Source organism: Nycticebus coucang, chromosome 2, assembly GCF_027406575.1.
Source record: "Nycticebus coucang isolate mNycCou1 chromosome 2, mNycCou1.pri, whole genome shotgun sequence".
NCBI lineage: Eukaryota > Metazoa > Chordata > Mammalia > Primates > Lorisidae > Nycticebus > Nycticebus coucang.
This window is the reverse complement of record NC_069781.1, coordinates 97763270-97788453: the sequence shown is the minus strand read 5'-3', so window position 1 is coordinate 97788453 and position 25184 is coordinate 97763270. Positions and strand designations below refer to the sequence as shown.

Below are 25184 nucleotides of genomic sequence, written 5' to 3'. Positions count from 1 at the left end.
TCCTGTTGTTACTCAGCTCAAGTTTTATTCCATGGTGGTCTGAGAAGATGCATGGAATAATTTCTCTTTCTTTAAATTTACTGAGGTTAGACTTGTGACCTAAGATGTGATCGATTTTGGAGTAAGTTCCATGGGCTGATGAGAAGTATGTGTATTCAGTTTTGTTGGGATGAAATGTTTTAGATTTCTGCTAAATCTAAATGCTGGATGGTTAGATTTAAATCTAGAATTTCTTTACTCAACTTTTTGTTGGAGAATCGATCCATCACTGCCAAAGGAGTGTTAAAATATCTGAGTATTATGGAGCTGGAGGAAATCAGGTTGCTCATGTCTATTAGAGTTTCTCTTATTTTTGAGGTGCATTCTGGTTGGGTGCATAGATATTAATAATTGAAATCTCATCATATTGAGTATTACCCTTAGCAAATATGAAGTGACCATTCTTGTCCTTCCTTACTTTTGTTGGTTTAAAGCCTATTGTTTCTGCAAATAAAATTGCAACGCCTGCTTTTTTCTGGTTGCCATTTGCCTGGAATATGTTATCACCATCCTTTCACCCTGAGTCTGTATTTGTCTTTTAAGTTAAGATATGACTCTTGTGTGCAACAGATATCTGGCCTGAGTTTTTGTATCCAGTCAGCTAACCTATGTCTCTTTAGAGGACAGTTTAAGCCATGCACATTAGTGGAGAATATTGAGAAGTTTGGGGAAATTTTGGGTATCGAGTTTTTCAAAAGTCCAGTGGACATTTTTAATCCTTTCACCATTGTGGAAGTTGGAGTTTGATGAGAAGTTTCTGAGTGAGTTTACTTTTGTACTGATGATTGGGTTGGTCATTATGGAGGATAGGTCTGAGAATATCCTGAAGAGCTAGTTTGGTTATGGCAAATTTCTTCAACATATGAATGTCACTAAAGTATTTAATTTCTCCATCATAAATGAAACTCAGTTTAGCTGGATAAGATAACTTTCGGCGTTGAAAGTTATTTTTCTTTAGGAGATTAAAATTCAATGACCACCCTCTTCTGGCTTAAAAAGTTTCAGCAGAGAGATCTGCATTCATTCTAATGTTCTTGCCTTTGAAGGTAATAGTTTTCTTTCGCCTGGGTGCTTTGAGAATTTTCTCCTTCATATTAACTTTAGTGAAGTTAATTATGATATACCTGGGGGATGTCTTATTGTTGTTGAGTCATGCTGTGGTTCTGAAGCTGTCTGCTATCTCAATTTCTGTTTCTCTAGGCTTGTCTGGAAAATTCTCTTTCATAATTTCATGCAGAAGGGCCTCTGTGCCCATTGAAGCCACTTCATTGGTTTTAGGAATTCCTATGAGTTGGATATTTGCCTTCTTAGAGTTATCCCAAAGCTCTCTGAGAGAATGATCCATTTTTGCTCTCCATTTCTCTTCCTCTTTGAGAGTTTGGGAGCATTCAAAGGCTTTATCTTCAATGTCAGAAATCCTTTCTTCTGCTTGGTCCATTCTGTTACTGAGGGATTCTAGTGTATTTTTCATATCTTTGAGGGCTGCAAATTCTTGCTTCAGTGTATCTAAGTCTTTGGTGGTTTTGTCTTTAAATTCGTTAAATTCTTGAGACAACTTTTGAATTTCTCCTCGGATTCCTAATTACATTTTATTGATCTTGTCTGCAATCCCAATTCTTAATTCGATTTCTGACACGTCAGCCAGTTGTTTATGAATGGGATCTTCAATTACATCTGCCATATCTTTCCTTTGGGGAGTTGATCTATTCTGGTTACTCATGTTACCAGAGTTTTTCCTCTGATTCCGCCCCATGGTTGTTTTACTCCCTTTGATTTTTCCCCTGGGGCTTTGTTGAGGGCCCGTACGGCGTTGTGGCCTGAGAGACTGGTGCCCTGTCTGGTGTGGTGGGGCTAAGCGGTTCTGTCTTATTTTCAGCTGGTTTCTCTTTGACCCTGTGAAGCACTTACTCTGGGTCCAAGTCTCAGCTCTCTGAGTCGGCCCTGCCCTGGAAGCTTCCCGGGTCTGTGATTCGTTTCAGGCAAATCCTACACTCATGGGTGGCCTCTTCTGGTTTCGTAGGGAGACAAGTCCGTGTGGCTTGAGCCGCCTCAGGGAACTGCTGCTCTGGTGTGGGTCTCTCCCAGCCTCACTCCCGCGCCCCAGAGTCAGCACTGACCAGCCGCAGATCGGGCACTGTCCACGCCCCAATAAGTCCCCCAAGAATCTAGACTCCCGGGGGACAGGCTTCCAGATCTCAGAGTGAGGGCGGGGGGGGTTGGGTGGTGGAGCGCTGGGAGCCCAGAGCTGCCGGTAGTGAACACACTCAGATCCACTCAGTTTTATTTCCCGCAGAACCGCCGCCGCTCGGGCCTCCAGATCTTAGAGTGGGGGCGGGGGGTGCTCAGAACCCAGAGCTGCCAGTAGCGAGCACACTCAGTTCCACTCAGTTTTTTGTCTGGTTGCACTGCAGCCGCTCAGGCCTCTAGTTTACAGAGTGAGGTCAGAGAGTGGAGTGCTGGGTGCCCAGAGCCGCCGGTAGCAAGCACACTCAATTCCACTCAGTTTTTTGCCTGGGTGCACTCCCGCCACTGAGGCCTCCAGTTTACAGAGTGAGGGTGGAGGGTGGAGCGCTGGGAGCCCAGCGTCATTTCTAGCGAGTACACTCAGTTCCACTCAGTTTTTTGCCTGGCCACGCTGCCGCTGCTCAGGCCTCCAGATCTTAGTGTGAGGGCGGGGGGCGGGCGGGGAGCGCTGGGAGCTCAGAGCCGCAGGTAGCGAGCACACTCAGTTCCACTCAGTTTTATGTCCGGCACACCGCTGCTGCTCAGGTCTCCAGATCTCAGAGTGGGGTTGGGGGAGCAGCGCTGGGATCCCAGAGCCACTGACAATGAGCTCACACAGGTCCACTCAGTTTTCATCCCTTAACTCTCCTTCAGGACGGGAGCCTCTGTGGAAAGCTGGCTTTAGTCCGCCATCTTGTCCCGCTTCAGATCATTTCATTGATTTTCTGAATGATTCTTTTGTTTTCAATTTGATTGATCTGTGATTTGATTTTGGATATTTCTTTTTTTTCTACTGAGTTTAGGCTTAGATTGTTCTTCTTTTTCCTATTCCATAAGATGGCTTTTGAGTTTGTTGATGCGTTCTCTTTCTGTTTTTCGAATGTAGGCAGCTAAAGTGATAAATTTTCCCCTCAAAACAGCTTTTCAGTGTTCCACAGGTTTTGGTAGCTTGTGTCTTCATTGTTGTTATGCTCAAGGAAGTTAATGATTTCCTGTTGTATTTCTTCGTGCACCCATCTGTTATTCAACGGAATGTTGTTTAATTTCCATGCCTTTGTATGGGGTGAAACGTTTTTATTAGAGTTGAGTTCCACCCTTAGTGCCTTATGGTCTGAGAAGATACAAGGTAAAGTTTCAATTCTTTTTATTCTGTTGGTAATTGTTTTGTGTCCCAGGATATGATCAATTTTGGAATGTTCCATGGAGTGATGGTAAGAATGTATATTCTTTATCTTTGGGATGGAGTGTTCTATATGCTTCTATCAAGCACAGTTGTTCTAGGTTCTCATTTAAATCTCTTATATCTTTGTTTAATTTCTGTTTAGAGGATCTGTCCAGCTCTATAAGAGGAGTGTTAAAGTCCTGTCATTATGGCGTTGTCGGATATCATATTGCTCAGACTGAATAAGGTCTGTTTCAAGAATCTGGGAGCATTTAAATTTGGTTCATAAATATTTAGAATTGAAACATCTTCTTGTTGTATTTTTTTCTTGACCAATATGAAGTGACCATCCTTGTCTTTTTTGACTTTGGTTGCTTTAAATCCACATGTATCTGAAAATAAGATCGCAACTCCTCTTTTCTTCTGAATTGTATTTGCCTGAAATATTGTCTTTCAACCCTTGACCCGGAGTTTTAATTTGTCTTTTGAAGCCAGGTGTGTTTCTTGCAGACAGCAAATGGATGGCTTGTGTTTTTTAATCCAGTCAGCCAATCTATGTCTCTTCAGTGGGGAATTCAAGCCATTAACATTTATTGAGATAATTGATAAGTGTGGTAGTATTCTATTCATCTTATTTTGTGAGAGTCTATTGCTTAGTATTATCTTTTGCATCAGTGTGGAAGTTAGCTTCTGTCCTTTAATTTCTGAGTTCTTACTTTGCTGCTGATCCATTGTGATGGTCAGTGTGTAGAACAGATTGAAGTATTTACTGTAGAGCTGGTCTTGTTGTAGCGAATTTCCTCAATGTTTGTATAACCGTAAATGATTTGATTTCTTCATCAATTTTAAAGCTTAGCTTAGCAGGGTATAGCATTCTGGGCTGGCAATTTTTCTGTTTAAGTAGATTAAAGGTAGATGATCGTTGTGTTCTTGTTTGGAAAGTTTTATTATAGAAGTCTGCAGTCACTCTGATGGATTTGCCTCTGTAGGTCAACTGGAGCTTATTCCTGGCAGCTTGCAGAATCTTTTCTTTTGTCTTGACTTTGGACAGGTTCATCACCATGTGTCTTGGAGATGCTCGGTTAGAGTTGAGGCAACCTGGTGTCTAATATCCTTCTGAACTCAGTGTGTCAGAATCTTTGGTGATATTTGGGAAATTTTCATTTATAATATTCTCTAGTATGGCTTCCATTCCTCTGGGGCATTCTTCTTCCCCTTCTGGGATTCCTATAACTCGTATGTTGGAACGCTTCATAAAGTCTCATGATTCTGACAGTGAATGTTCTGCTTTCTCTCTCTTCTTTTCTGCCTCTTAAACTATCTGAGTTATCTGAAGAACTTTGTCTTCTACCTCTGAAATTCTTTCTTCTGCCTGGTCTAACCTGTTGCTGATACTTTCCATTGCATCTTTAAGTTCCCTAATTGACTGTTTCATTTCCTTCAGCTCTGCTATATCCTTTCTGTATTCTTCATATTGTTCATCTCTTATTTGATTCAGTTTTTGGATTTCTTTTTGGTTATTTTCCACTTTATAAGTAGTTTCCTTCATTGTTTCCATCATTTCCGTCATTGTTTTCATCATGTGTATTCTAAATTCCCTTTGTGTCATTCCTAACTTTTCTTTATAGGTGAAATTCTCTGCAGTAGCTACCTCATGGTCCCTTGGAGGGGTTGCTCTGGACTGGTTCTTCATGTTGCCTGGAGTTTTCTTCTGATTCTTCCTCATCAGTGATTTATTTTATCTGTTTCCTTGCCCTAATTTTCCTTTCACTTCCTCTTGCTCTTTAAGTTTCCCTGCCTGTGGACTAAGGTTTTGATATGAGTCCTTTTGGTACAGGACCAGAAGGATAAAAAGGTTGAAGCACAAGAAGGGATAAAAGAAATAAAAAGAAAGAATAAAAAGAAAACAGAGAAAGGATAGGGGGTGGTTAAAAGGGAATATTGACGAAAAGAAGAGAGTCACAGAAAGAGGGAGTCAGAGCAATATTGGTGTACTGTAGGGTACTTTGACACAATCTTAAAAATAACCCAACCTCTGGGGTGGTTCCCTTTAGGTCAGCAGCTCTTTGCTAACCCGATCAGACACAGTACTGATCCCACCTCCACCAAGTAGAGAGGAAAGAGAAAAATGCTATAAATCAAACTAAATTAGTAAACAGAAAACTTTACAGGATAAAATTGGGTGAAAAACCAATCAAATAATAGGGGTAGAAGCACTAGCAAAAATGAAGTTCCAGTTATTGAAAAAGGCAGCAATGGGAAATTGTATTTAAACCAGAAAAATGGAGAAAGTAAAGAATGGAAAACAAAAAGAAAAAATCTGTTCGGAAAAGATTGAAATTAAAAAACAACAACAACAGTTACAAAATAAGCAAAAAACAAACAAAGAAAGCCCTAAAAACAAAGCAGTATATGTATGTTGTTGAATAACGTCTTGGCAACAGGTGGTCTTCTAGGGTATGAGATGTTAATCACAATGCTGATACGACTGGAGGCCTCCCCTGATTTCTCAAACTCCACAGGGTGGAGACCCTGAATCTCTCTTTAGCCCTCTTAAAAGGCACTGTAAACTTCTAAACTAGGGTAAGACGAAGCTTTTCCATGAAAGTGAAAGTTCTTGTTGGTAGGATCACTGCTGAAGTGGCTATCCACTTACCCAGTGTGCCAAAACTGGTCTCACTCTGCCCCTGAGGGTTAGGGCTGTAATGCGGCTCAGTCTCCACCTTTCGGCTGCTCAGTCACTAGGTTACTAGCTCCCGCCAGATCCTTACTGTGGGACCCTGAGGGCGGAGCTTGCTGGAGCAGTTCTTTCACAATGGCTCCCTGCGGCCCACAGCCAAACAGTATTAGCTCCGTCTGGCTCAGCGGCTCAGTCTGGGGCCCTGGACAACAGCCAAAGTTCTCCGCACTCCTGCTCAAGTCTCCCCAAGGCAGTTCAACTGAGTGCCACGCCCCAAAACACCAAAACAGTTCACAAGTAAGGCCTTTCTGGTTTTCAGTCTCACTGCTGCTGTACTTATAGCTGCTGGTGCGATGAGAACCATCGAGCACGCAACCACTTGCCAGTCTTCCACTGTTTTTGTCCTCCTCTTGGGGTCCAGAAGTCTCTTACTGACTCCCTGTATCCTCAAAGGGGTGATTATAGGCAGATCCCACTAGCCAGAGATGCCTGGAGTCTTATCTCCCCAGACTCACGGTGCCCAGTTGGAGGGAAGCTGTTACTCGGCCACCATCTTGCTCTCACTCCTCATTAATGAATCTTGACACAAAAATATTCAGTACAATCCTAGCAAATAGAATACAGTTTACACATTAAAAAGTTATAAATCATGATCAAGTGGGCTTTATCCCTGGGATGTAAGGTTAGTTTAACATACATTAATCCATGTATGTAATTCATGATATAAATAGAAACAGAAACAAAGACCATATAATCCTTTCAATAGATGCAGAAAAAGTATTTGATAAAATTCAGCATCCTTTTCTGACAAGAACACATAAGAAAATGGGCAGAGATGGCACATTTCTTAAAATGATTGAGGCCATCTACAGCAAACCCACAGCTGATTAATATCATACTGAATGGAGTAAAATTGAAAGCATTTCTGCTTAGAACTGGAGCCAGACAAGGATGTCCATGTCAGCACTGCTATTCAATATGGTGCTGGAAGTTCTAGCAAATGCAGTCAGGCAAGAGAAAGATATCAAGGGTATTCAAATGGGGGAGAGAAGAAGTCAAACTTTCACTCTTTGCTGATCGTCTTATACTTAGAAAACCCTATGGACTCAACCACAGAATTTCTCGCAGTGATCAAGAAATAAAGTTTTGGCATTTAAGATCAATATTCACAAATCAATAGCCTTCATATACACTAATAACAGCCAAGGTGAGAATCAAATAAACATAATACCCTTCACAATAGTTTCAAGGGAATTTAAATACCTGGGAATATATCTCAGAAAGGATGTGAAGGATCTTGACCTAGAGATCTATGAAACCCTCAGAAAAGAAATTACAGAAGATGTTAACAAACGGAAGAACATACCATGCTCATGGCTGGGAAGAATCAATATTATTAAAATGTCCATACTACCCAAAGTGATCTACAGATTTAATGTAATCCCATCAAAGTACCAACGTAATACTTTGAAGAAATCATATTGCATTTAATGTGGGACCAGAAAAAATCCTGAATAGCTAATGCAATTCTAAGAAATAAAAACAAATTCGGAGGAATCACATTACAACTTCAGGTTATACTACAAGTCTATAGTGATTCAAACAACATGGTAGTGACAAAAAAATAAAGATATAGATCTATGGAATAGAATAGGTAATCTAAAGATGAACCAGTCTCTTATTGCCATCTGATCTTCGATAAACCAAACAAAAGCATGCACTGGAGAGAAAACAATCCCTGTTTAATAAATGGTGCTGGGAAAACTGATTAGCCACATGTAGAAGACTGAAATTGGACCTGTACCTGTCACCATGTACAAAAATTTACTCTCATTGGATAAAAGATTTAAATTTAAGACATGAAATGATAAACAATTTCTAAAAGTGTGGGGAAAAACTCATGACAATATCAGCCTTGGAAACCACTGTGGTAATTGCAGTAACCGCAAACATAAATGAATGGGACATGATCAAGGTAAAAGGCTTCTGCACAGTTAAAAGTACAACAACTAAAGCAAACAGAAACTTTCAGAATAGGAGAAGATATTTGCACACTGTGAATCTGACAAAGGGCTGATAACTAGACTCTAAAGAACTCAAACTAAAGAAACAAACAAAAAAAAAAGAACTTAAACTGATCAACAACAAATGAGCGAACAATCCCTTTTATAAGTGGGCAAGAGACTTGAACAGAACCTTCTCTGAAGAAGACAGATGAAAAAATACTTATCATCCCTAATCATCAGAGAAATGCAAATCAAAACCACCCTGAGATAATCACTTAACCCCAGTGAGAATATCCTACACCAAAAAAAAAAAAAAAAACCCAAAAATCCTAAAGTGAGCCTCTATGGAAAGAAGTAGCTTAAAGTAAACCTTACATTTGATCCCTGAATCCCATTACTAGGTATTTCCCTAGAACAAAAAAAATCATTTTACCGTAAGGACATTGGCACTCAGATCTTTATAGCAGCTCAATTCCCAGTTGCCAAGATGTGAAATCAACTCAAGTGCCCATCAACAACTGAACAGAGTAATAAACTATGGTGTGTGTGTGTGTGTATTACATAATCTATATTATATATTATAGTTATATATATAAAGAATACTATTCGGCCATAAAAAATGGAGACTTTACATCTTTTGTATTAACCTGGATAGAGTTGAACCATATTCTTCTTGGTGAAGTATCACAAGAATGGGAAAGCAAACATTCAATGTACTCAATACTGATAATAAACCAATAGATAAATAGCTACATGCCCACACAAGAGAAAAACAAAAATATATTCAAGTGGCAGATTGAGGGGAGGAAAGGAGAAAGGGGAGGTGAGTGGGGAATTGGTAAACTCTAACTTAATGTGCACAATATAAGAATTTGTCACAGCACACTCCCTGGGTAATGGGCTCAAACACAACTGAACTTTAGGAAAGAAATGAGTACAATGTAACATAATCATTTGTACCATCATATGAATTTGAAAGTTTAAAAAAAGAGAGAAATCCAGATTTCTGGTGTTTCTTGAAAATTTAGGTGTGACAGCATTTACCTGTTTTCTGCTTGGCAATAGTTAGCTTAATTTTTAGATGGAACCTGTTGTCTTCAGTTTTCCACAGTCTGGCCATTCAGCTTCACTCAGTTCTTGCACCTGCTGGCCCTTTGAAGGGCCTGTGCATTTTTTTTTTGTTGTTGTTGTTGTTGCAGTTTGGCCAGGGCTGGGTTTGAACCCGCTACCCTCGGCATATGGGGCCAGGGCCCTACTCACTGAGCCACAGGCGCCTATGCTTTTTGACTCTTACATTAGAAAAGGATGGCTGTCAAATTGAGCTGTTGTTTTAAGGAGAATAGTCTTTTCATGTGGTTTTCCTTAAAAAGCAAACAAAACCCCCCAAACCCCACCCTAAACAAAAACCAAACCTTTCTGTTAATTTTTGCACGTTTGTGCTATTTATCAACCTTATTGATTAAATAAATCATTCTGACAAATCAATGTCATTTGTCATTCACCTATACTTGAACACTGAGAATTTTTGCATGTGGTATGAATATATGTAAGTGCCATCTCCTTAACTGTTTAAGGTCTAATGTAAATTCTGAATTTGTTTCTGTGTCCTTACGATTGTTAGCTTTTCAAAAAAAATTGCGTCTTTAGAAAGAATCTGTCATTTTAAGGTTAGGACATAAACTTACATCAAGAATTTACAGCTTAATACTCTGATTCTAGGTCCTTTTTCTCCCCGATATACTGTTTCACAGTAATGAGTTACTTTTTGTAGAATAAAATTAATAGTAAATTATGCTTACTATTTAGTAAATTAAAACTAAATAATTTTTACTAAATAATATTTAGTAAAATAAAACTAATAGTAAATTATGCTTACTAAAAAAGGTATGACAGCTTTTACACTTAAAGTAAGATTGTACTTTCCTTCTTTTTTTTAGTATGCTTTGTTCATATGTTTATCTTACTTTTTGATATTTTCCTGGTAAGTTTTAATTCTTTTTCTTTTGAGACAGAGTCTTACTCTGTCACCTTGGGTAGAGTGCTGTGGTATCTCCCTAGCTTACAACAGTCTCCAACTCCTGGGTTCAAGCAATCTTCTTGCCTCATCTTCCTGAATAGCTGGGACTACAGGTGTGAGCTACCATGCCTGGCTAACTTTTCTATTTTTAGTAAAGACGAGGTCTTACTTTTGTTCAGGCTGGTCTGAAGCTCCTGAGCTCAAGGGATCCTACCTACCATCTCAGCCTCCCAGAATCCTGGGATTATAGACCTGAGCTACCATGCCTGGCAGCTTTAATTCTTCTGTTAGGATATTTTCTTGGCTTATTTTGAATTTGAGGGTATACTGCTTCATTGATATATAAATTTTCAAACCATATGAACTCCTTTCACACACCTTTGTGCTAGAGACTAGTTTCAAATTTGTTTGAAGTTAAGACATCAGTGTTCAGTGCATTCTTGAGGTTTTATTATAACCATTTTGGCATACTTTCTCACTGTGCTCTCAATAAATCTACAGACTGTAGTTCTAATCTGCATTATCTATCTTTAGCTGAAATGAATAAAGTTGAAATTTAAATCAGTTCATACAATCAAATTCCTCTTGAAGAATAAATTATACAATGAGATAGTTATGTATTAACATTAGCAGGACTTTGTGGCCAGTTTCTAGGCAATTTGGTTTTAGGATTCAAATCTGTTCTGTTTGTCTGTAGTTGGGTGCCACCTGGTGATTGCTGTCCTTTTTGGCTTAGATATTGATGGGGAAGAGTTCTGGGCATGACTCAGACTTCTAGGACAGTGGCAAGGATTATAGGAAGTTTCCAGTTAGCTAGTGTCCATTTTCTTGGACTGATTGAGGGAGAGACCAGGCCTATAGAATTTGGGGGACCTAGGGGTCACTCTCCACTTTCGTTTTTTCTATTTTACTTAAATATTTTATTTTGTTTTTTAAATTTTTTTTATTAAATCGTAACTGTGTACACTAATGCATTTATGGGGTACAATGTGCTGATTTGATACACAATGTGGAATGTTTACATCTAACTGATTAATGTAACTGTCTTCTTGCTTATTTGTTGTGGGAAAACATTCATACTCTATTCTTAATGGTATAGAAGTATATCTTTTATCGTTAGGGATTCATTGAGGATACAAAGAACCAGGTTACATTGATTGTCTTTGTTAGGAACCTTCCACTTTTTGGAACAGATGTTTCTCTTCCCTCCATCTTTCCTTCCCCAGAAGAGAGGGGAGATGTTGCAGAACAAGTAAATCAACTGCCAATTGCATTTTAGCTAAATTCCAGCTAGGTGGGTTTAAAAAAAATCTCCTTATGTAATCTTTAGCTTTTCATACCTTTACCATTTCTAATAATGCTATATGTACAGAATTATTTGCTTAAAGGTTAAATAGTGAACCCCTACCATAGACATTCAAGTTTTTTTTTTTAATCTCTTGGACTTATGGCTGTATGCTACATGGTTATTTTCTGAAACTCAGAGTCTGATAAATATTGATTTTTATCTTGGTTATTATACTTGATAATTTTTTATATGTAAAATAGAGAATGATTGTTTTTATTTTAAGAAATTTTTATCATTTTACACTTTTTTCATTCAAAACTTATTTTGAAAAAGTTGTGCATTGCCATTAATAATGACTTTTAGTCAAACTTCTCTTTTATGATTTCAGGACAAAAATTGCCCAAGACATTGAGCGGCTAATACATCAGAGTGATGTCATAGATCGTGTGGTATATGACTTAGATAACCCAAAGTAAGTCTCATTTTTAAAAAATTTGATTAGTTTTATTTTTAGTGTAAAATTTAAGCATTATTTCTGAAAGATAAAAAAATGTAGTTGACTTACACCTAGTTTCTTTTACTATATTGTCATCCTTTGGCACGGATGTAATAATGGTAAATCACGTTTATTTACTTTAATTAAATATATCACATGCTTTTGTTTGTTTTTCGGTAGGTTTTTAAAAATTTATTTTATTTTGTTTTATTTTACTATATTTTATATTTTATTTTATTATTTAATTTATTTTAATTTATTTTATTTTATTTTTCCTAACCACAGACAATCAGGGATTTAGGTCAGTTTTTTTTAAGGGGTTTGAGATACATTACAAACTGATGCTCTGTTTTTAAAAAACTGAAATTCCATTTAAGAGAGTAGACTTTTCATATGAAGTGCTGCCTTGTCCTTTATATCCTTAGGACAACAGATTATCATCCCTTTGGAAGGAGCATGTGCTAATTCTCTACCGTCCCCACCACCCCTCGTTTCTTACTGCTTTCAGTTTGCTTTAGTCATTTAAGTTACCTGCCTGATTTCTGAAGCCATCTGTTTGTAATCCTTGTTGCGTTAATCATTTACTATTTAGGATTATTGTTGATATCATCACATCCCAGGTTTTAAATATAAGGAAATAAATGAAAATTACATGTATTGGGTGGTGCCTGTGGCTCAAAGGAGTAGGGCACCGGCCCCATATACTGGAGGTGGCAGGCCCCAGCCAAAAACTGCAAAAAAAAAGAAGAAAAATAGAATCTTGGGAACACCCAGGTTTAAAAAAAAAAAGAAATTACATGTATTGAGTGTGCCTATAACTTAGTTACCTGCTTTCTGAAATGAGAAATTCATTTAGCCCTCTGTAGGTTCCCCCCCAATACTGATACTTTTGGGAAATTTCATATTTTACTGATGAAATTTGGAGGAGATAAAATATTTTATAAAGGCTTTATTAGATGAGTAAAAGCTGTAACAAAGCTAATGACTAAATTTGAAATAATGTAATAGAGAAGAAACATCTACCTTATTTATTATCTTAGTTATTTTAACATTTGTAATTCTGTTCTGATAAAACAGGCAGAAGTGGCAAAAACCGAAACTTATTAAGAATGCTGAATCTGGCATACCAGTGCTATTTCTAACCAAAATTCTAGTAATTCATCATTTAGACAAAATGATGGAGCTTCTGGGAGTCTTAATTTTCTCCTATTGGAATATAACCTACAGAAGAGCAAGAATTATTATTCAGTCAGGGAACCAAACAGAAATAACTAAACAGTTACCTGGTACTCAGTAGGTGCTGGATAAATGCTTACTAAAATAATGAATGTGTAAAATGAGGCTAATACCTGTCTGTACCTTTTTGATGCTAATTAAATAAGATAATAGATAATGTTGCTCTCTAAATGGAAAATAATGTATTCACTTGACAACTGCATGGTTTAGTAGAATTATTGCTTCTCAGTACAAGTCATATAGTTTTTAAAATGTCTAATTTTTTTCTATATGATAATAGAAATGATAATTTATTCAGAGAGACAAAAGTTCTTTTATATCATTATGAATGTAGGAACAAGTCTCTAATTATAATTACAATGTTTTTGTCTATAAAGGTTAGTCAGATTTTGTACCTTGCTTGTGTTTTTTATGTTCTTTGGCTTAAAATAATGCTGTCTTTTTAATCCATAGTGGTTTTATTTATTTTATTCTACATTGTGTTTTAATATACTTACTTAAAAAAAAATTCATTTAGTTACATCATTCCAGAAGAAGGAGATGTTTTGAAGTTTAACTCCAAATTTGAATCTGGGAATCTGCGTAAAGTAATTCAAATTAGAAAGTAAGTTACTTAATTTTTTTCTCATTTTTGTATGTGCATAGATTTTCCTAATTTTCATCAGTTTTTTATCTTCTATTTTCAGAAATGAATATGATCTTATTCTGAACTCAGATATAAACAGCAATCATTATCATCAGTGGTTTTACTTTGAAGTCAGTGGAATGCGTCTAGGTGTTGCTTACCGGTTTAACATCATTAATTGTGAAAAGTCCAATAGTCAGTTTAATTATGGTAAGACAACTTATTTTCCTAATTGAGAGTGCAGGCAGACATCTTAACTATAGAAATAAAGCTTAAATGATTATTAATATTTTTTAATGTTTCAATTTCTTCTTTTGTTTCTCGAATTAATTATTATGTAACTTTTGAAAAAGGTTAAACTTCGATTTCTTGGTGACAGAGTCACTAGTATAGACAAGCCCTTTGAAATTTAATGGTTATGGTTGATTTTATCCTAGTTGAATCCAATTAAAGGTTTATTATGTATATGCCAGTGGCTCCATCTGATCGTGTGATTTTTTTCTCTTTTAGCCTGTTACTGTGGTATATTATATTGGTTGATTTTGACAGTATTGAAACAGCCTTTTTAATTTGTTGAATAAACCCCATTTGATGTGTATACTATCTCATATTTTATTAACAGCCTCTGTACTCAGGTGGAATATTGGTCTATAGTTTTTTCCCTTTTTTTGTTGCTCTATCTGCTTTTGGTATTATGCTAATACTGATCTCATACATTGTGTTGAGAAATGTTACCTCTTACAGTATTTTTTGGAAGCACTTGTGTAGAATTCATGTTAATTCTTAAACATTTGGTAGAATTCTCCAGTGGAAACCACCTGAATCTGGAGATTTTCCTTTTAATAGTTTCTTAAACTTGGCTTGGCGCCTGTAGTTCAGTGTCTAGCACGCTGGCCACATATACCGGGGCTGGCGGGTTCAAACCTGGCCTGGGCCTGTTAAACAACAATGACAACTACAACAACAACAACAACAACAAAATAGCTGGGCGTTGTGGCAGGCACCAGTAGTCCCAGCAACTAGGGAGGCTGAGGCAAGAGAATTGCTTAAGCCCAAGCTTTAGAGGTTGCTGTGAGCTGTGACACTACAGCACTCTACCAAAGGTGACATAGCTCTGTCTCAAAAAAAAAAAAAAAAAATAGTTTCCTAAACTAGAAATTTAATTCCTTTAATAGTTTTAGATCTGTTCAGATTATTTCTTTCATCTTCAATGCATTGTGATAGTCTGTGCTTTTTAGGAATTGGTCCAGTTTTTCTAAGTTGTCAAATGTAAGGAGAGTTATTTGTAGTATTCTTAATTGTGCTTTTGATGTCTGCAGGATCTGTAGTGGTATTCTCTTGTTTCATTTCTGATAACAATAGTTTGTATCCTGCCTTTTTTTCTTTGTCAGTATAGTGACAGGTTTATCCATTTTACTCCCCTTTTCAAAGTACAAGCATTTTGTTGCTGTGCTGTTTTTCTCATGGAACAATTTTAAAAATGGTTACATTAGCAAAAATCATAAAAATATAGTCTTATTTAAGATTTTCATATTTAATACTCTAATAAATACAAAACTAAGGAATATTTGTCAGCACCTGGCAGTCAGACATTATGTCTATGGAAGGTAGTGTAATTGTGTGAACTTAATATCAGCATTTTAAAATTGACACATTGATTTCAAGTATTTAATGTGATAATGGCAAATTTTTTGTGTAAAAGAAAAGAATTTTTTTCTGGCATACAAAAGAAACTTACATTGAGTGTGGAGGAGGAATACTATGTGTGGCAAATTATAAAATCTCAGAGGTCTCAATCATTTTTTATAATGATTGAAAAGCTTTTAACAACTGAGACCTGAGATGCTGTATGATCTGTTTCATATAAATCCTTTGAGTTGTTAAAAGCATGCATGTAATGATGCTCTTTAAGGGGACATTTCTGAAAATTAAAGCTTTCAAGAGTTGAAGAGGTTGTTCCCAATTGTCATTATTTCTGTGGAAAATAGGAAATCGTATCCTTTATCACACATATGGGATAAAAGCTTTGGTCAGTTTTCATATTTAATGTAATAATTATAGGAATATTAGGTAGCATAATGTCCGGTTTAGTTATAAATACTTTTTACAGATTGTAAAATGTTTTATGTAATCTAATTTTTAAATGCTTTATTCTTTTAAATGTATATATTTTGACTAAAACTTCAGTGAGTGTATTGGTTTATATGAACAGTGATATAAATAAATATTCTTGATACAATCTATTTCACATTTTTTATTTTTTGAAATCAAAGTATTATTCTTTATTTTTGTGATTTTAGTGTATAAATATATACAATATATTTAATTATTGAATGAGATTATTTCTTAGAAACATTTTTTTGTTGACTTAAGCTGCATATACAGTAACTTTAAAAATGATCGTAGTACTACCAAGGGCCATAAAGTGAGACTCTGTCTCTAAAAAAAAAAAAAAAAAAAAAAAAAAATTATCGTGCCTGTGACTCAACGGAGTAGGGTATCGGCCCCATATGCCAGAAGTGGCAGGTTCAAACCCAGCCCCAGCCAAAAAAACAAAAAAGAAACTCAAAGTATTATTAAAATAAATAAACTTATTAACTTAATTAAATATGATGCTCACATAATGTTTTTAAGGAAGAAAAGAACAATTAGTTAAATGTAATTGTAATTAAATTTTGTATGCTCCTTAAGAGTAAAATATAAAGGCATATTTATTCCTGATGTGATCGTCAATACAATTTTCAAAAGTGCACAAGTAGACAGCATTTTTATTAACTTTATTTATTTCCTTAAAAATAGAGTATTCTTATAACAAGTCAAACTTCATTAAGTATTAAAAGGTTTTATATTAATAGTATACATTTTAGAGCACTTCTCCATTTCTTAAAAACAAGTATACCTCTGGGCAGCACCTGTGGCTCAAAGGAGTAGGGCGCTGGCCCTATATGCCGAAGGTGGCGGGTTCAAACCCAGCCCCGGCCAAAAACTGCAAAAAAAAAAATAAAAATAAAAATAAAAAAACAGTATACCTCCATGTGATAGATAAAATAATCTCTTTCTTTAGTGTCATTTGAAATTTTACTATGAATAAATCTCCGTAATTAAAACTAAATTAAAGCAATGGGACAGATGGCTGCCTTATTTTTAAATTTCCTCTCCTCCTTCCCTCTTCTCCTTTGGATATTCTTATATGTATATCACACTTTCCAAACTCAATTTGTAGAGAATTTGGAAAATGGAATGGTGTAAAGAAGAAAATAAAACCATTGACAATGCATCATCTAGAGATAATCACTTTAACATTTGTTGCTTCTTATACAGCCTTTTTTGTAATGCAGTATGTGATTTCTGCATACACATACTTATGTGTTTACTTTTTAAAAATAGGGCTCATAACTCATGCAGTTTTATAGTCTGTACTTTAATCGAATGTTATGTTGTCAGCATTTTTTCTGATCATTAAATATTCTTCTGAAACAGAGCTGTAATAACATTCTGTAGAGGTACTGTAATTTATTTACCCAAACCTTTCTTTCTTTGACATTTGTTTCTAATTACTTTCTATTTTAAATATTGTTGAGATAAACATTATTATACTTAAATATTTGTGTTGTATAATTATTTAGTTCCACATTCATAGAAGTGGACTATCTTTATATGCCAAGTATAAACACATTTTTTCTGATTGTAAAACGATAGCTATTTAATATAAGAAGTTTAATAAAACAGTTTGGAGTAAAACCTCACAGATATAAAGAGAGCATCTAGAAAAGCCATTGTTTAACATTTTGTTGTCTATCCTTAAACTTATTTATATTCACATGATTTTAAAATTAAATTCTACTTTTTTATAGATTTTGAGAATAGCATACTCATGTGTGACACCACTTTTTTTTATAAAACAATAATTTATTAAAAAAAGTTACTCCATGCCATTAAATAGTATTGGCAACGTCATTAGTAATGTCTGTGTAATATTCCACTGAGTAAGATACTATAAATTATTTAAATGGTAACAGATTGATGGAGAGGTAAGCCTTTCTGAACATTTCAAAATTAAAAGCTATCTTGCAGTAGATATCTTTAATTATTTGTTTTTGTGTATGTTTGTGATTATTGTTTTGCCATGAATTAATTCCTAGAAGGAGAATTTCTCAGAGAAAATGAACGTATGTTGCTGAAAACTAGGGAAAATGGGTACTGCAGTGCTGGTAAAAGTATTAAATTAGGTTTGAAGTGCATTCGATAGTATGTTTTCAGTATTTATATTTAACATCATCCATGCGAGATTTATTTTGGTATTTTCTGTGAATTGGGATTTAACTTAATTCTGTTCTTAGTAGTTAAGTAGCTACAACTGAATTCATTCTTTCTCCAGAGTTTTAAAATGTCATTGGTGAATATACTGAGTTGTTAGTCGAATATTTCACATTTATAGTTCATTTGCAACTGTATACCTCTTCTACTAATAAAATAAGGTTGGGGAATGTAGCTCAGAAGCCAATATATATCATTTTCTATTTTGGCCGTTAACAGAAAAAGGTCAGGTTAGTAAAAACAGATTAGCACCTGATCGATAAGGTAGCCCCATAACTTGCTTGTAATTCCTCACTTTTTGAGTTTCAGTTGTATTTTAACTTCTTAGTCATATGTCCCCATTGGTTGAAAACACCACAGTTTTCCCAAGCTGTGGTCCTAATTATACACTAGCTTTTGTTTGGGGGCTGTTAGTTGCTCTACTATTACTTCATTTTTTTAATTATTATTTATTTATTTATTTATTTATTTATTTTTGAGACAGAGTCTCAAGCTGTGTCTACCCATGGCATGGGTAGAGTGCTGTGGTGTTACAGCTCACAGCAACCTCAGACTCTTGGGCTTAAGCAATTCTCTTGCCTCAGCCTCCCAGGTAGCTGAGATTACAGGTGTCTTCCACAACACCTGGCTATTTTTTGTTGTAGTTGTCATTGTTGTTTAGCTGGCCTGGGCTGGGTTTGAATCCCAGCCTCAGTGTATGTGGCTGGTGCTATAACCACTGTGCTATGGGCTCTGAGCCATGTTTTTTAAATTATTTTGATTTAGTAATATAGTTTAACATCTTGTAGTGTTCGTTCCAAAAACAATTAAAATTTTCTATGTATTTATTTTTTCTGAATAGTTTATTCTAAATATTCATAATAATTTTATCAATTCAAAATTTCCATTGTGTTAAATATGTAGACTAATTTGGGGGAGGGCAAATTTGTTATATTAAATCTTACCACTTAGGAGCATGATGTGTTTTGTTTATTCAAGTTGTTTATGCCTTCACCTGAGATTTTTAGTTTTCTTTTTATGAATTGTATACATTTCTGTTTTCATGAGTATTTTATGTAGTTTTGTTTGTTTGTATTGTGAAAGAGTACTCTTTCCTATTTTCAAATTTATTACTTACAATTAAGAAAACTATTGATGTACATACATATGTATTATTTTATGTATTTTTTGTTTGTTTCTATTGCCAAAGAGTATTCTTCCCTATTTTCAAACTTATTACTTACATTTAAGAAAACTGTTGGTACACATGTATATATAGTGTTCTGTGTATTTTTTGTTTCTATTGTGAAAGAGTACTCTTCCCTATTTTCAAATTTATTGCTTACAATGAAGAAAACTATTGATAGACATACATATATATTGATATATACACCATCTGAGTGTCCTATGATTCATTTATGACACTACCTATTAGGAGTTAGTGCAGACCTCAGGGGTTAACTTAGTCTCTCAAGTCTACCCTTCACTTCAGATGCCAATCAAGAAAAAGTGAGTCTATCTCAAAAATGGAAAAGCGAGCATCCCATGTACTCAATAGTATTTGAAATTAGTAGATGAACAACTATAGGCCCACGTGAGATAAAAACACAATTAAATTCAAGAAAGGGGGGATTGGGGGAAGAGGGAGGGGATTTGGTAAGTTCCCACCTAACAAGTATAATGTAGGGGTATGTGGCAGACCTCCCAGGTGAAGGACTCAACTACAAATCAGACTTTGCCTAACAAATGCAAATAGCGTAACCTAAATGTATATGTCCTTGTATTAAGTCAAAATCTTTTTTTAAAAGGGGGAAAAAAAAGTGGGTTCTCTGGTTACCACATTTCTGTCCTACTTGGCTACAAATTAGGGGTTTCCGTGACCTCAGTTTCAATAATTTGCTATGACAGCTCACAGAACTCAGGGAAACATTAGTTTATGATTACCAGTTTATTGTAGAGAATATGGGTAAGGATTTAGATGAATGGCCAGATGAAGGTGTCCACAGGGCAAGGTCCAGAAGGTCCTGAGTACAAGAGCTTTTTCCTCGTGGATGTGGGATGCACCATCCTTCTGGCTCATAGATGCCTTCGTCAGCTCAGAAGCTCTATGAGCCCTCACCTTCAGGGATTTTTATGGAGGCTTCATCACTTAGATATGATTGATTATTAACAGAATAGCCAGCTCCTTTCCCTTCCCTTGAGGATGGGAGCTGGGCTCAAAGTCCCTAGCTTCTAATCATGACTTAGTCTTTCTGGTGACCAGCCCCTATCTGGGAGCCCATCAAGAGTCACCTCATTAGTATAAAAGATGTTTATAACAAAGGATACTCTAAGAGATTTAGGCTGTCTTTGTCAAGAACCAGGGTCAAAGACAAAATATTCTAACAAAAGATGCTCTCAGCATCCCTGTCACTCAGGAGATTATACAGGCTTTAGGAACTAGATTTTTTATTATTTTGTTGTTTGACCCTTTGTCCTTCAGTAGAAGTTTTTTTTTTTTGTCACTATGTCACCCTCTGTAGAGGGCTGTGCAGTCACAGCTCACAGCAACCTCAAACTTCTGGGCTTGAGCAATTCTCTTGCCTCAGCCTCCCAAGTAGCTGGGACTACAGGTGCCTGCCACAAAGCCCAGCTGCTTTTTGTTGCAGTTGTCATTGTTGTTTAGCTGGCCTGGGCTGGGTTTGAACCCGCCAGCCTCGGTGTACGTGGCTAGAGCCATAACCACTGTGCTACGGGCGCCAATCCTCAGTAGAAGATTTTTAACCCATTTAAAATTATTCTTGTAATTGATACTGTTTTTTTTTTTACACTTTCTATTTTTGTCCTCCTTGTTCTCTTTCTTATTTTTTAAGGAACTTGGGGTGGAGGGTAGACATATAGGCACACACACACAAATCTTATTATTTCACATTTAGTATTATAAATTCACTTGGTTTTCTGTGTCCTTGTTTGTTTTTTGCTTTATTTGTCCTTCTAACACTCAAAAAAATATTTAACATTATTTTAGTTCTACTGTGTTTGTCAAGCTGTCATTAAAAAAAATATTTTTTCCTATTTATTTGCATGTAGAAGTTGGTAACTTTTCCATGTTCCTTTGTATATACCCGTCCATGTGCTTTTTGCAATAATCATGTTTATTCCATTCAATTCGATTTTTTCCTGACTTATGTTTTTATATTGCCTTGATTTGAACTTGCTTGATATATCTTTGCTTATTTTTTTTCATAAACAGAGATTGGATTTTGTCATTTGACCCTTAATCTCCCTATTAAAATTCTTCCTTAAATTGATATGTTTAGTTTTTTATGCTTTCTGTTTCTATACTTCTTTATTGTTCTCTTTATTTGTTATACTTTAAGGGACTTCAGGGTATACTGTGACACTTCTTTTTACTGTGAGATCCAAGATACAAATGCAAAAAAACCCACAAGAAACAGACCATGATGCATATTCTGCATTGGATTTTTCTCAGTCTTGCTCCATCTGCCTTAAGTTTAGTAGAGGTTCCTCCCAGAAATTGTCTGTTGTGAGTTTTCTTTTATTTACATATATTTGTAAGTATTTAACTAGGAAGTCAGTAGAAGCTTTAAAGGAGCTATTTAGGTAAATGTAATTTTTTATGCAACTATGATTTAGATGTTAGGTTAACACAACATAAAGTAAATCTTTGTTTAACATCAGTAGAATTAGAAGAAGAATGGGACCAATATTTTAGTAAACTGGAATTCAACATTGTAAGCATTATGACTGGGAATGTAGTTAATATTGTGGTCATCAGTTCCATTTAAAATCCATTTTAGGGATGGTGCTGATGACTAAAGAAAATAGTTGAAGGGGAAATTTCAAATACTTCAGCTGGATGTACATAGCTATGATTTAATAAATAAATAAATAAATAAACAAACAATGAGAAAAAAATAAATACTTCAGCTGGACGTATTTTTTAAATTAATTATCCTATACTATTGAAATGAGGAAGAATAATGTTAACCAGGAGAGTGGCTAATTGTCTGTAATTTCTTTTTCTTTTTTTTATTGGGGCTAGTTGGTTAGGGGAGTATTTAAGTGTTGGATTCTAGAACATGTGTGTGAGAGAGGTTCTTGGGCTCAAGCGATCCTCCTACTTCAGCCTCAGAAGTAACTTGGACTATAGGTCTGTGCCACCATGCCTGGGTAATTTTTTAATTTCTTGCAGAGATGGGGTTTCATTCTTTTGCCCAGACTGGTCTTGAACTGTTGTTGGTTTCTAAAGACGCCTTGGCCTCCCAGAGTGGTGGGACGTGAGACACCACACCCAGCCTTTCCTTTTCATTTTCTTAGGTGACTCTGTTGAATACTTGAATGATATTAAAGTTAAGAAATTTAAAAATATTTTTATTTCTTCTGTGTTCTTAATTATAAGGAGAATACTGCTTTTGGAGGGCTGAATTTGAGAATTTGTTTCTCGGATACTATATCCATTTCGATCCATCTCTCCCTCTTACCCCCTACTACTTGAAGGTAATTTGATGAAATTACCAGTAGATGGCAGTCTTGTTTTTCAGTGACTGGGAACTTTAATAAAAAGCCTCTCATTGTCTCCTGGTCTCTGCCTCTCTTAAATATGTGAGGATTTAAAAATCTGTTCACATGTAGATTGAGGATGTTTGGAACTAGGCAACAAAATAGAATTTTGGAGTCTAGTCTATATAGCATTTCCACTTCCCATTCCATGCCTCAAAGTGGAGCTGAACCGTTCGTTATTTGGCACATGTCTTCCCTGACTCCCTAGTCTCCATTAGTCCCCCTGACAAATGTTACTTTAAATTTTTTTCCTTTTGGGGTGCTCTTTGGTTTTTGTTATTTATATGTGTGGCTGATTGATGCTTTTCTTGCTCCCCCCATTCCTCTCTCTAACTTCCTCATAAATTTAGGAGAGACTAAGAATTGTGTTTCTTTTGTTGACATTTTCAACATTTCAGAGATCTTCAAAGATCTTTAGTAAATATTTGTTCAATGTATAAGGCAATGTTAAGAAGACCCCAGTTCAGTCTGTGATCATCAACTTTTTCTAAATGTTTTATTTTAAAATAATTTCAAATTTAAAGACAAGTTGTCTGCTTTATCCACACATTAAGTATCTTTGGGTATATTTTATACAAACAATGGTGTTTTTTAAATATAACTACAGTACAACCATTAAAACCAAGAAATTACCATTGATACGTGAATCCTATCCTGAGACACCCCCCTCCCGCATTTACATTTCACTTTTTTAGTCACCGCCTCCCGCATTTACCTTTCACTTTTTTCTCAGTAAAAGGGTTTAGCTCAAAGCCACATGTTGTCACATGTCTTTCAACTATTTTAATCAGGAAATAGTTTTACAGTCTTTGACATTCTTGACCTTCACACTTGAAAATTACAGGTTTGTTAATTAGTGGAACGGTTCTCAGTTTGGAGTTGTCTCATATTCCATATGATCTGATTTAAGGTATGCATCTTTGGTAGGAATATGACAAAAGTGATGTGTTCTGGTGGCACATACCTGTAAGCCTGATGATAATATCATTTGCTTAAGTCGTATGTGTCAGGTTATCCATTTTCTCTTTGTAATTAGTAAGAATTTTACATTGAGGCACTGTAAATATCTTATACCTCCTCAAGTGGTCATTTATAATAGTATAAACTTGGTTTCCTATTTTTTACACAGTGGGTTATAATTTGTGCCATCATCATTTATTTTGATGCTAAAATTACCCCAGATTTGGCCAGTGGGGTCCTTTTCACATTGGTGTACATCCCCTTCTGTGTCCCTTTTGACATATCTTTATCATTCCTTTTAGGTGTTCTTGTATTTTGGCACGACAGGATGCAAAAAGCTCATTTTGCCTTTCTCTGTCTCAGCTTGAAATCAGCCATTTCTTCAGAGAACGTTGATTTGCTTTAATAGAGGATAGTATTTTACAACCAAAATCTGTGTGCTTTGTATGCATATTACACTATTGAGTTCTTATTGCTTCCAGGCCATCTGAATGGACTGAATTAGGGAATAAACAAAGTTAGACAATTACGTTCACAAATTTCATCCTAGAAAAAATGCTACATACTTCATTGCTGAATATCACTATGGTCATCTTTGAAGTACTCCCCTTGAGAAGCTGTGCCCCAGCACAGCTACCATTCTCTGAATATTTACCATGAGCCATGTCTTGTTCTAAGTGCTAACACCTGTGAGACTCTTTTTTTTTTTTTTTTTGTTGAGACAGGGTCCCACCCTATGCCCCTGAGCAGGGTGCAGTGGGCGTGGTAGCTCACCACAACCTCAGACTCGGGCTGCGGGCACCCCGCTGCCTCAGCCTCCGGAAGCCGCTGGGATTACAGGCGCTCGCCGCGGCGCCCGGCTGGGTTTTTCCATTTTTTTCACGAGTCGGGGTCTCACTGTCGCTCAGGCGAGTCTTAATCCATGCAACCAACAACCCAGCAACATTGTTACCCTCATTTTATAGAAGAGAAAATGGGAGAATAGAATGGGCAGATTAGTAACCATTCATTCCTCCATTTTCTCTGCTGGAAGGTAGTAAACAGCCAAATGTCTTTTGTAAAGTTTGTCATTTGTCACTACCAACAAACTATGCCTTAGTGTACATAAGAATTCAGCAAACAGGCTACCTGAATACTCTCTGAAGAAAGTCAATGAGTAAAAAGATCAAGATAGAAGACATGGAATTTATAAAATGTGTTAACTGAAAACATTTTAAATGGAGTAATATTAGAGAAGTGAAAAAAATTAATTTGTCTTAGTGGAATGGCTTAGCTATTTAATTTGATGTAATGTTAGAAAAATATCAGTTAATCATCACTGTGAAGATAGGAAGTAGGATTGAAATACATGATAGAAAACTTCCAAATTAAGGAAGAATAAAAGGAAATGTGGAGAAACACAACATAAGTAAAGAGGAAGCAAAAAAAAAAAATTGGTAAGTAATAGAAAATGAGGTGAAAGGAATAAAGTGAAATGTGTATCTGTTATCGTTAACTAGGAATGAGCTGAAATGACTCCAAAAGTCAAGTCTTGGAAGTCACACAGGTTAGTGAGTGGTGGGTAGGTGTGTTTGTGTGTTTATGAGTTAGTGA

At 35.9% G+C, this 25184-nt stretch overlaps 1 protein-coding gene across 6 annotated transcripts in view; it reads left to right on the top strand.

Annotated features, from left to right (window-relative positions):
- The window catches only part of AGTPBP1 (ATP/GTP binding carboxypeptidase 1), a 208423-nt gene that overhangs the window by 124851 nt on the left and 58388 nt on the right, over window positions 1-25184 (top strand). For all 6 annotated transcript variants that reach the window (XM_053576852.1, XM_053576834.1, XM_053576841.1 and 3 more), the window contains exons 15-17: window positions 11804-11887; window positions 13665-13751; window positions 13834-13982. In XM_053576852.1, the coding sequence (XP_053432827.1) occupies window positions 11804-11887; window positions 13665-13751; window positions 13834-13982 (320 nt within the window). The remainder of the gene's footprint in view (window positions 1-11803; window positions 11888-13664; window positions 13752-13833; window positions 13983-25184) is intronic.